The sequence below is a fragment of the Toxotes jaculatrix genome, chromosome 13 (assembly GCF_017976425.1).
Source record: "Toxotes jaculatrix isolate fToxJac2 chromosome 13, fToxJac2.pri, whole genome shotgun sequence".
NCBI lineage: Eukaryota > Metazoa > Chordata > Actinopteri > Toxotidae > Toxotes > Toxotes jaculatrix.
The window spans coordinates 7,590,396-7,603,958 of NC_054406.1; the positions used below are offsets into that span (position 1 = coordinate 7,590,396).

The following is a 13,563-nucleotide window of genomic DNA, read 5'->3' on the forward strand; positions in this document are numbered from 1 at the left end:
TTAGAGTTAAGGCTACAAAAACACTTTACAGTTAATAGAAAGGGGACGTTAATTCCAGGCCTGTGACAGGATCCAGATTCTAGTCCTGTGCATGAAAGTCAGACATGCTAGACGGCCATCCATCACTTCCACATAAACAGCATAAGACTTCAGTATTGGCACTGAATATTCCTTTTGGATGTAAACTATGAGATGGAGAATGTTCAAACATGGACAGAAGTTCTAAAGATACCGGGATAGAATTTCTTATATTACTTTGAACAAATATATTTCTTATATTTACTCACTTTCAAGTGCCTCATTAGTGCTGCTGCCAGTCTGAACAGTTGTTATCTGGTGTTGTTATTACAGGGTGTGCTCTGACTTATTTTCAGAGAAATGTTGCCTGACCTGAGCTGGTTTCTGGAAACCTGGGTGAGGTTTCCCTGCCTGTGAGGATGGACTGGTGTGTCAATCAACAGCAAACTCAGGTCAGGGTTTATGTTATAATGATGCAAAATGACCTAATTAAGTGCCAAGTGTTTTATCATATTACAGCTGTCAGTGGTGCTAACATGGCTCAGTCAGGGCCATTAGACCACCATCAGTACCTTCTCTAAATACAAACTCACAACAAATTTACTTTTAGTGACCTCCCTCCGTCTCTACGGAGGCCATGAACAGGAGGTTAGTGATTAAAGGTGTCATTCCACCAAGTGACCTTGGAGGTCAAAGGAATCTTGGGTAAATTACCTCACACAAGGTCAGACCTATATTGAACGCCTCAGAATGAACCACAAGGTTGATTGAAAAATGGATATTTGTATACAAGCCACTGAGCAGGGGCTGGCAGTGCAGGAAAGCCTGGCTCTCTGCTCGGGTGGAAACGGGTCCTCATTAAAGGGGGACCTATTGTGCTCATTTCCAGCTCTATATTTTTATTCTGGGACTCCACTAGAGGAGATTTGCATGATTCACAGTTAGAAAAATACTGCTAAGTAACATAATTAATTGGAAATGGCAACTTGTGAAATCCATCCGCACCCAAAAAGCCCGAAACTGATCCAGAATATGAGAGTGGACAGCATGAACATCTGCAGCAACAAAGATCACAGCAGTCTCTGTTCTGTAAATATTAGGCTCTTTACCTGTTTATTGTGTGACATAATGGTGGATTTAGTCTTTCAGTCACAATCTATATATAATCTATATAAAATTATATACACACACACACACACACGATCATTTGAAAATATAACTGAAACCTAAATAACTAAAGAAACCTGTGTTATGTGTTTAGAATGAACTTGGCTCTACTCATAAATAATACATCTGATGATAGATTGCTGATGAACTGTCTAATAAAGAGGAGGCAGAGGGGGGAGGGTGAGAGGAGAAGCAAGGTTTTTGCTGACGAAGAGCAATTTATTTATTTTTTTTATAGATTTAAAAACTGAGAGCTCGCACACACAGCACGATGCAGGAATGCTAATGTCCCTGGCATTTTTGAAACTGCTGTTATCTTCCTGGCACTGCACATTAGCCAGAGATATGGTTTCCTTAGCACTAATTTACACCCATACAGCAGGCGCTGGAGGTTAGAATCAAAACTTAATGGAACTTCTAATTTGACCAAAAGTTCATTCCCGCTAGGGAAAATAAAGCCTGATAATTAAGGATTACAACCTGTTTTATTAATTGCCAAGTCAGAATGTGGAGACAGATATTAGGAAATTGCGACAACGCTGCAAGTACAACTTTCAGACAGGATTTATGTTGACAGAGACGAGAACGAGAGAGCTTGATGTTCCAATTTACATTACTCCAGATCAAATGAAAAAAATAGCGAGCGGAGATGTGAATTTGATTACACACACTCTCTCTCTCTCTTTTTTCCAATCACGACCCACAATGTTTTTAACGGCAGTCAGGGCTCCCAGGGAATAAACCTCCTGGTATTAGACCAATTTCCACAGGAGGAATCCATCATCTGCAGTCGCTGTGTGTCACACTTGCTTTTCCCATCATAAACAACGACCTCGGGCTGTATACGTTACTCTCTTCACTACATCATTTAACTCTTAACAATGTGTTCGACTGTTGTTCTCACTGTCACCATACTGTACGCCTATACTCCCCCTGCATCTCGCTGTCATTTGCTATATGAGGAATACCATATTCATTTCCCGAGCTCCCTCTTCTCTTTGGTTCCTGCGTCTCTGACAGGCCTGTTCTTGGCCCTGTCATTGACTGTCACCTGTGACACTGACTTCCACGAAAAACAGCGTGCTTGTTTCTCCCTTGCATCATGTGGTAATTGAGCATCACCTCCGTCTCTCTCTTCTTTCTCCTGATTCCCTTCCTCACCCACATGTGCACACATGCAATTTACACACACACACACACACACATACACCTGCAGCTCCTTCTTGCTGTAGATCCTGGTGCTGACAGGTGCTGGGAGGGATTTCAGAGTCCTGACACAGCGGCAGCTCAAAAATCAGTGAGTGTGTTTGAGTATGTGCGTATAATACAGAAGGAAAAAGATGTGGAGTGAGTGACAAAGACTGAGAAGTGAGTAAACTAAGATAGATAGACAGATAGACAGCAAGATGGAGAGACAGACAGACAGACAGACAGACAGACAGACAGACAGACAGACAGATAGACAGATAGATAGATAGATAGATAGATAGATAGATAGATAGATAGATAGATAGATAGATAGATAGATAGACAGTGTGAGTAAATGTTTGCTGTATCTAAATTAGCAAACGGAGCAGGTGTTGCAGGCCAGATCTCTACCTCCAGGCAGACTGATTTTGATAATGAGGGAAGAACAAACACGTCACCTCTAATAAACATGTTATGGTGAGCCAAACAAATCCTGTAAAATGCTGCACTAGCACGATAAAAAATCCACCAAATAGTGACATTTTCGGTGTTAGGCTTCCTCAGTTATATTTCCTTTCCCATTGTTGTGGTCATTACAATTTGTTTCCTGCAAATACGACTCCTGGGAATGAATGTATGTAGTTTAAAAAAATTCTGCCAATGATGCAGTTGCCTATTCTGCTCTTTTTCCTGGTTTTACAGCAGTGCCTCCAAGCTGCTTGTTCCAATACAGTACGCATGAGCACAAGAAAGGTTGAGCTCTTTAAAGATACTCTACTTCCTGACACACCATTAATATTCTCCATACACTCTTCCTCTCCTCTACATACGAATATGCCACTTCCCCCTCCTCCTCCCGTATCCCCACTTCCACTCCACTCTCTGCCTTTACATCTCTGTACTGCCTTCTATCTCCCTCCTCCATCTCCCTTTTTTTAACGCTTCCCTCCCCCAACCTTACTTTCTTCCTCTTCCTTTTGGTTATTTTTTGTCGTAACTTTTTCTACCACTCTCTCTTCCTCTTCCTCATGGGAAGTGGCACAGAATCCCTTTAAGTGCTGCAAAAGCAAATCTATTTATCATAACCATCTATCTCTTACTGTACGTATACTTTATGCTGTACAGAAAGACAGCTACACACACAAACACTGGCTGCAGAGAAAAAGAAAAAAAAAGCTTCTCTCATGTGGACTTACACCTGTACTAGAAAGACAAGTGCATGTGCAGTAAGTGAAGGGATTTCTAAATAATGATACAATATATGTGATTCACTCTCTCAATAGCAATAGAGCGATAAATTAAAGGGAGGTAAATGGGCGGTAGTGCCCACTCTCCTCCCACGCATGGCAATGCGGTTGAGCGAAGCGGTCTTTGGGGACTTCCCATTGACTCCACACAAGGTGAGAACGGAGCAGGAACAGAAGGCTGAGCAAAAACACTTCAAACGACACGGCAGGAGAGAGGGCTGCTGCTCTGCGAGGCAAATGCAACGAACAGAGAGGAAACACAGGCGTGAGGGAGAGACTGACCAAAAGAGACAGCGAGGGCCAAGACGAGGAGACAGAATCATTACACTGCTTTCACCTACAATCAATAAAACAAGCATGTATGCCCAACACACACACCAACAACCCTAACAGTGAGACATGAATACACCTTAAAAGCCACCTAATAACAGCCAGACACACACACACACAGAATGAGAGAGCGCAGCAGGACATTGATATTCTATACACCCACACACAGCATGGTGAGGATCTGGGCTTGTCTCGGTGTGTCTCCCAGTTTTACACACTATGCTGGTCTAGACACAGTCCCATGCAGCATCACGCAGGTTGTTACCACGAGAAAACATCATGTAAGTCATTTTTCTGACACATACTGAACACAAAGTACATGTCAGGTAAGAAATGTGAGTTTAATGCTATTATGAGAACACCACACGCAGATGCTTGCCGCACATAGCCCACAGCTAATGAAAAGAAGCTGAACCAACCAAATAAATACCTTAACAAGCAAAGCGTTGCAGCAGATATGGCAACCAGAGGAGAATTTGCACAGTTTTAACAGGGGAGCAAGGTGGGCATCTGACTGCTGTACATTTCATCCATTACCTGGTCATTAATAGTAAAGCATTCAAAATTTAGTGATAACAAGCAGGGCGCCGCCCCTTCTAGTCCCTCCTCAAATCACCTCCGGCAGTAACACATGCAAATAACAGACTGTACTGTATGTTTCTCTTACCAACACTGCACACTGATCCAGATATAGAAGGCAGGGGAAAGGAAGGGAAAGGAACACCCCCCCCAATGATGGAAGATACCAGTGGTGTGAGATGAGTCACGTATTGTCCATATAAATCAATGGGTGAGAACACCAGGAAGCAAAAAAAAAAGCTTGTATGAGTAGGGAGACATGATTATGCATGTGCCGTAGCTCATGTATTAACCATAACTGAATTTACACATCAAGGCAGCAAATGAATTCCAAATAGATTTTTGATGCAGACCAACACGAGACCTGATTAAATGATGAGGTTGAAGATACGGAAACATGGATGGAAAGAAAGGAGTGTGGTGCTCTGTTGTTGTACTCTGATCCGCTGACTTTTTTATTAGGTATTCGGGATTGGATGTGATTGTGACAATGACCCCTTTAAAATATAAAATGTCCCATTACCACAACCTCTCTGTGCCCAGTTGTTCCCTATAAAATGAAGGGCAGAATCAAAGCCGTCAGCAGGCTTCTCATTTTACGGGCTTTATCAAAATCTATTCTGTGAACTAGCCAAACTACATAATGAATCTAGATAACATTTTGATATTTAAAACGTTAGCGAGAGTAGCGTGCTTTTGCCATTCTCTCAACAAGATGCCTGTTGGTCAGATATAGTCCTAGCCGCCTGCACTCTAATTTTCCAACCTTGCACACTGTAGCTACACAGCTGTCGAGCAATGACTAACAGCTAACTCTACTGGACACTAAACAAGAGTCAGAATCCCTTACTTATACTTGAAAGCTGCTTTATGTAAGTTTTCTCTGCCGCAAAACGAGTTTTCTTGCTGGGAGAGGGTGGTGGTGGTGGTGGTGGTGATGATCTCACTAAATGTACAACTACAATAAGCTGGTTTGGTTTCTAATTATAGATGAACTTTGAATTTGACTGGAGGTAAAATAGTGAGAAAGCATTTGTCAGAGGCTCAGTTAAGTCCTGATGTTAAGGGGAGTACTTTTTCACCCTATTTTTCATCCATGTAATCTTAGAATTTATACAAAATATTCTCATTTCTTAAGTGTAAAGAAATTGTAGTTGTATGTGTAACATAATATGCCCAATATCAATTTTTATATAATTTTTATATATTTTGTAGGACTCACTGTATGCACAGCTTTCACAATATTGTTTACTGTCCACATTGGATGGAGGAGTGACCCCCTGGCTAAGTACTAATGGGCCAGCTGACCCCCTTCCAGATAATCTTGGCTCAAACACTGTATAATGGCTTGTGAGTACAGGTCATATTGTACAGTTTACAACAACAGTTACATGCCCTCTCCAAAAAAGTGTTTTATTTCATAACTGTACGCAGCTGCCTCACCAGGCAGAGTATTGTGATATCTGAAAATGTAAAAATCTGAGCAGCACAGCCCTCCAGCTTCCTCACAAGAATTGTACTTTCATTTTTTGCAGGTAGGTAGCTTCCTGTCCAATCCACTTACATCACACTTTCAAGCTCTAAAGACTTCACTATCATATGTGTAATAGAACAGTTTCGCTTGAAGATGTACTGATTTAAATGTTCCCTTAACAATATAAGAGGGATACATTAAGCCACTGGAGCTGTTGGCTGCTGCTGCTGAAGGGTCAAATTACTTTCAGTCATTCTGGATGCACAGAGCACTAGAGAGAGATTTCAATTTTCTTCAAATATTCTCATTACAGACACGATGGCTGCCAAAGGGTCTCAGACCTTCATATAATTACATCTTCAATAGGAAAAATCTCAATTATAACAGAATACCTAATTATTATGCAGCCCATATTTGAAATTGCCCTCACATGAAAGGAAAACTTGAGCCGTATCATCCACTAAGCTGTGAGGACAGTTTCCACTTCTCGTAACACCGCTGTTCTTAAGCACCCAAGAGCATTAGAGGGAAGACCTGTCACGGCTCAAGACCTGAAGGGAATGAACAGAGAACAAGATATGACAGAGCACAAACCTGTGTCCTCACTTGCTGCCTTTTTTATGAAGGGACACTGATAACTCTGAGGGCGCCGGGCGGTGCAAAATACCACCTCAATTGCCATACCTCAGAAGAGGCCTTCTGCTTCAATAACAAAACAAATTATTTTGACCAACTGCTGTGGCTGCCACATCGTTTTCCAGGCCATGTAGCGTAACAAGGCCCATTTCCCGAATAATCAAACTCCAGCCAGTGACCATCCACCTATCAACAGCTTTGATCTTTTTCCTACATGGCAGCCATTTCCATCATAGCAGCAATGTAATTTCCCAGTGGGTAACGGGCACTGCAGCGCAGACTCCCAGTGTAATGTACTGTGGAGCCACCATTCGGAAGTTGGAAAGCCCTCTTTGTAGAAAGCATTTGCATTCAAATCATTAAGTTTGAAATTGGTTCTACCTGTCTGGGATCAGGTCTATCTCCTGTGGGTTCCCACTGCCAGTTAGGTGTAGTTTTTATAACCTTGGAGCGCAAGGAATGCAAATGGCTTTTGATGGCGTATGAAGGGCCTAACTATGTTTTTCTTTGGACCCCTCGAACAAAGTAGCACTCCCCTTCACCTGGGGTAGCTCTTAGATGAGTCCCATGGCACCTTCCCATCAGAGCCCATGAACAGGTTCTAATGGCCCACCAAAACTGGCAATTCCTCATAATAATGAAGCAGAGCAGGCGGTGGGTGCTTTGGACCTCCAGAGGGGCCAGAGAGGATAAAGAAATAGAAACACCAAAATGGGAGACTTTATTGTGAGCTACAGTTAAAGTTTTCACTGTTTCCCTTCGGTTCATATCAGTTAAATTCCAGGTTGATTAAGTACCTCCTCCTGAGGTTTTATCTGTTTCCCCACCCACCTTTTAATTTAACTCATGTTCACTGCACTGTAGAGTCAGATTAGGGTTTATCGAGAGCAACAGCCCATAATGAACACTAATTGTTTGTGCTCTTTTCTTAAGGATGTGCAATTGTTTTCACTTAATTTTGACTATAAATGTGGACAATTCTTTACATAACTCAGATACAAAAAAAGCACATCTTCACTGATTGGATATGCTAGGTTTTTTTTTTTTTTATTAAGTTTGCTTTAAAATGTTGAGTGGTGAGACATATGGAAAAAAACAAGCGTATACAGAATCTGTAAAGCGAGCAGAATCTGAAAGTATGCTTTAATGAAAACCTCTCATTTTTATCTTTTGGAGGAATAACTTTAACAGTTTGTTAGGTCCCACAGACATATTTAAATACATTTTTCTTTCATTTTCATCTTTCAGAGGAATAAATTGCATTTTGTTTAGGTCTCATACTTATTCAAACACATCTTTTTTATGAATTTTTATCTTGTGGGGTAATGACTTACAGTTTGTTTAGGTCTAACAGATGTATTCAAACATTTTTTTTCTTTCATCTCTGCTCTGCCTCATGTTTTTTTGAACCTTTATCTTCTCTGAAGCCGCCGCTGCAGCTATACCCTGGCCTTGTTCAGTGTACACATAGTTGAGGCCTCCATGGAGCATCAACCCCAGAGCAGTGACTGACAAGCCTGTAATAATCAATTCTCAAGCATGCTGTTCCAAGGCAATACTTGATCTGAGCTTCCCGAGCTGAGCTCTGAACACCTCATGCCAATTTACTGACACCATGAAATCAAATTAAAAATGCATTTGGACATTGATCACCTGATGCACCCAGATTGATTGCTGCTCAGAAAGCAACTTTGTGTTTTGTTCAGGGGTTCAGGGTCCATTCACCTTCCCATACCATATAAATGTATTGATCTGCACACCCACACTTGGATCCATATAAACCATTAAACATCCTTTCAGTGTTTCTCCATCCATTTATGTGACTCATGCCAGATTCCAATGAGCTAAAAATGGCCAGCACACCACTTAGTGGACCAGTAAGCTTTGAGACAACACTGCAGATCTACAGCGTGAAGAAGCCAGGTGATAATGTCAAGTTAACTATCCGTTTAACTGAGCTGTTCATCAAATAAATGTTCTGGAGCCAGCTAAAGAATATCAAGCATTCAAACATTCACAAACGTGAATAGTTGAAGAGAGAAAGACTGCATTAGAGACAGGGAGACACATTTAATTCAAAAACGTATAAGATCAATTTGCACTTTTCAATCACTGTTATTCACACACTCATTTAACACGACTGCAACCAGGGGAAAAACTACACGCTATCTGATGCTGTTTGAGCTGCTTGTGTGGTACAATGGATGTGAAAGAACAAATTGAATGCCAGTGAATAAGATGCATTTGTATGCAAAACCGCCGAGGCAGCCCAGTGACAGAGCTGCAGGTGGACGTGCACGTAATCAGGTAGCAAATCCACTTGTCTCCTGTATGCTCCGTCTGAGCCACGTTGCCCAGGGCAGAGGGGCAGGTGAATGGCAGGTGTTATTGTCTCTGAGCATTGGTCCACATGAATGACCCAGCCTATGTCCACATTAGCACGGCTCAACTCCCGTGGGTATCATCTCCTCAGAAAACAGCAGCTCCAGCACATTAGGCCAAATAACCTAACATCCATTTCCGGTAAAACCCGCGCTTGCTTCCACCCTTCCTGACTTTTGGCCAACTCAATCAATCTTTCCCTCGCTTTCTTCTCCTCAAAGACAGGTCCACTTTCCACCATTCCAGCGTGTTCTCCCTCCACTCCGCCCACCTCTTCCCTACAGTTATAATCTTCACACTTTGCATGTTTTTCGTTCGCTCCATCTGTTTTCTGATTTCTCCTTCTCCATCACTCACTCTCTCTTTTCTTCATTTCTCAGTAACGATTCCCCTCACTGCAACTAAATATCTACAAACTTTTCCCTGTAGGGTGTCAAGGTTCTCCACCGCTCCGCAGGGAGCCACCTCCAAGTCTAGCTGGGTCTGCACACACCCACACAGACTGACCTGGCGGTTAATGAGCCTGTTGAGTAAGACGGCACCTCGACTCAACATTGATCACCAGGCCTCTGTACCTCGAACTCTCAGGGAAGCTATTTGTCAAGGTGATAATTTATTTTGTAGCACCAGATATGGTGTGCCGGGGATTGGGTTGTTTTTTCTTCATGTGGTCTAGGGGCCTGACAGACACCATTTCAAGTCCAAATCAGGGTCATAATGTGTAGCATGAAACACGCAGAGCTGTAACTCACTGAGGATCAGCCACAAACAGCGAAAGAAGTCTTTAATCTTGCTGAGCAGGCAAGGGAATGGCGATTTAGCAGAGGGATGTGTGGCACATTTTCAAACTCAATTCCCTGCTATTCCTTCCCACGCCAGTGCAAAGATTTTTGCTCTGGTGTCCTGCTAAGTTATAAGGATTAGTAGAGACACTGTGTGACTTAGGGAAGGAGTGGGAGAGTGAATGAAAGCTGCGCTGTTGTTTTGATCATGCTGACATGGGGTGCCAATTATGGAGATGCGGCCTGTCTAACCAGTGAGGCCAAACACCTGATGGGAAGAGGTGGCAGGAGCATGGGACGCTGCTTGTGGGTAGGCGAGGCTACCGCAGTGCACCGCTGCTCCCGCGTGCTCTCAAGATGTTCCACATCTCCCCCCTCTAATTGGCAGATGGCCTCAGATGCGAGATGATTTAATGGCCTGCGTGTGTGTTTTTTCCTGCCTCAGTCAGCCATTAGCAGGGACATCTGTAACGAGTTGGCCAGGCGCACTGCTGAGAGCGGAAGCTGAGAGCAACACTTTCTAACAGGGGGTAGTGCGGTCGTGACAAACCTGGGCGTTAATCAAAGCATTCTGAGCTATTTCTTTGGGTTATGATAATCGAGACATCTCGCTTCAAATTGTCTGAGGCAGAGGAAAATTCTATAATAAATTGTGTGATGTTGTTTACCTCAGAAAAGCTGCAAGAAAAATCAAGCAGCACAGTATTGCTGGGTATCAACTGTGTGACAATCCCCTTTGACTTTCAATACACTGGAGCAAGACATTTCTAGCTGAGCGTTATCATAAAAAGCCATTTTCATGGCTTTGGCACAAACAGCTTGGCTTCCAAGTGATCCCATTTCTTGCAGCTGTGCTGTAACCATCTGCGCTGAATGCTGCGCTCAAGGGTAGAACATTAAGGCCTCAACTAGAGTCTGGCCCTAAAGGCCTCTGGTTTCTGGCTCTGTCGCTGCCTTCATTTCTTACTTCTCCCTCCTGAGCTTGCCTCTATAACCAGAGCTGGATGAGGGAAGGAGCTGCATCGCTGAACAAGCAAGGCCTTCAGCTTGCTCTCTATGCATGTAGACAGAGATCCGTGAAGTGGCCCCAAGCCTAAGGCCTTTTAAAGCTTGATGGCCATCAGTATTCTTGCCATAGCCTCTGAGGATTTGTCTGCTACCTGCAAACTGGGTCAATTTTTGCATTATTTTAGAGATTTGTATCTCACTGTGGAGAAAGGAGAGGTTTTGCACACGCAGGCATGTAGACCCACACCTGCACTTTGTCTCGCGCTCTGATTCCCTCCCCCTCTGCCGCGTTCTCTCTCACAACAGAATTCATTAATATGAACACATATTTGTCATTTTAACACATAAACGTCAATTTAAAGCCACAAAATGCGCTAACACTGTAATGAATGACTACACTGAGCAGCGATACCCATGCTGTGAAAATCATTTTAGCACACACTGAAAGACTAATTAAAACTGATAGATTGGACTAATACTGATTATGACGTTCAAAAACCTGTGCACTTTTACAGCACTTAAATACAGCAAAGTCTCAGTTAATATCCCCTTCTCTAGTCATGTCACACTGTTGGGATTAACTGCAGTCATAAATCTAAAAGAGTTTTGAATGTGACTGTGCCATTCACACATTAACATTAATGAGGAAGTGACAGTGCTGCAGCACCACCTTGACTCTTTCCATCAGGTTTTATGGCAGTTTTCTCATTGTTTGACTCAAGGAAACCTTCAAATATTTGAATTATCCCACTTTTACATTCAATCAAATAACTTTCATACAATTTCCAATTCTAATCATCTACTGTATGTGAACGTTCAGCTGAGAGCTTGGGAGGTGAATGAGGGACCAGGAGCAGATGGGGGGGCGGTAATGAGATGCAGAAAAAAAAGGGAATTGAGGGGGACAGGCCAGCTGGTGAGACACAGTAGAAAAATAAGAGAGGGAAGAAAATAACCAAGTATGAGATAGAGAGAGGCGATAGGAGAAACCCGCATCTGAGGTGAATACAAATGGACAGAGGAGGAACACAGATGAGGATGAGGAGGAGTGGGGGGGAGGCGAAGAGGGAGGTTGTGTGAGGAGAGGAGATAAAAGAATGTGAGAAAGATGGATTCACTGTTGCCTAATGAGAAGACAAAGGCAGTAGAATCCACATCGATCTCTGCCCCACAGCAAGCTGGCTTTATAGCTCACAGGTAGAGAGAGATAGGAGAGCCTGGGGAAGCTTACCTGAGGTAAGCAACCTTACTGTTGTAGGAGGAATCTGTGTCCAAGGATAGGCTTAGATGTGTGTGTGTGTGTGTGTGAGAATACATTAATTCCTGTGTTTCTCTGTGTGTGGCAAGCATTCTTATTTATAGTGAGTGGACCTACTCATGCAGATTTATGGAAGTTTAAGCTACGTATACGAATGATGTATCTGTGCTGCATGGAAGCAGGTAGGACAATAGAACTGAAAGTGGCTAAATGAAAAGATGAGCTTAAATGAGTCATTATTGTGAAACAGCAAATGGACTAAATGTGAGACAGAAATCAAATATTTATACAGTAACCACTCTGCATGCAGGATGGAAAGAAGGGACACTGTAGAAGTAGTTTTCATCTAGTGATGCATTACTGTACTCTGATTAAACGACTAGAAAAGAAAGAAATGTCAGGTTTCGGGGTTAAATGAAGTCGCTACTTAATTAGACAGCTGTTTACTATTAAACAGGATCAGTTTGCTTATCTGACGCCTGATCTTGATAAATAACTGGCTGATCCTTGGCTTTAAATGTATTTCAGAGGCGTTTTGAGCGCTTCATGCCGTAAACAAAAGGAACACGTCGCTGCAGAGGATGACCGCTGTCTTGTAAACAAGTTATCAGCACAGGTGCGCATCAACACAAGGGAACACAAGTTAATTTGCTGTTTAACACGGTCAGGGCTGCGTTACGGCTGCAGAAAGCCACTTACAGTAGGTTTGAGCTGTTCCAGTACACCGCATGCCGGTTGCTGGCTCTCGACAGGTGCAAGTTTGTAAGCGCCAGCGTGATGAGGCTGAGAGAAAACGTTGCGAGAGCCATAATCCCTCCGGTGCTTGTCCAGCCCTGGTTCCCCTCTTTTCCTTCTGCGTCCCCGCTGCTTCTGTCCCAGGCGACGTGTCGTTCACAACATCCCACCGGTGAAAAACGCCTTTTCAAGTTCCCAGATACCTGAACGGGTTGAATCGGGGTGACTTCTAACTGATTACGTGTTCTTCAACTCAAATCCCATCGCGACGAGACCCATTTGGGCGTCTTCACTTCTGCCAAATCAGTTTGGACTTATCTCTCGCACCGGCTGCGCACTTTCAAGTCACTCCTTCTTTTGTTTGGCAAGTCTGCTTTCAGTAAAGAGGAACAATACCCGGGTTATCAGGGTTGATAAGGCAAGGCAGGCTACCACATTCAAAACTGAGAGTTGAGGTCGGTGTTTTTTGTTCATTACACTGCTTTAAAGTCGCATCCGACACGCTGGATCTCCGTTGAAAGGTCTGTGTACCTGCCGCTCCTCTCATCATTATCAACAACAGCAGCAGCAGCCGCAGCAGCAGCAGCCACACGCTGCGCACACAACGCCACAAACCCGCCCTCTGATGGCCGAGATGCGCTCACATGTCCATCTACTCTGCTGCCCCGCCCCCTCAAAACATGCTCAGTGTGCCCCTGTATTTCAACAACTGTGTGGATAAAATGTTAACCCCTAAATTAAGAGAAATGTCGTGATAAT

At 43.2% G+C, this 13,563-nt stretch overlaps 1 protein-coding gene across 1 annotated transcript in view; it reads right to left on the bottom strand.

The window, feature by feature from the left end:
- Positions 1-12,892, bottom strand: part of efna3a (ephrin-A3a) — a 56,161-nt gene extending 43,269 nt beyond the window's left edge. Inside the window, exon 1 of the mRNA XM_041053737.1 lies at positions 12,769-12,892. Within this exon, the coding sequence (XP_040909671.1) occupies positions 12,769-12,878 (110 nt within the window). The 5' untranslated portion in view covers positions 12,879-12,892. The remainder of the gene's footprint in view (positions 1-12,768) is intronic.
- Positions 12,893-13,563: the final 671 nt, after the last annotated feature.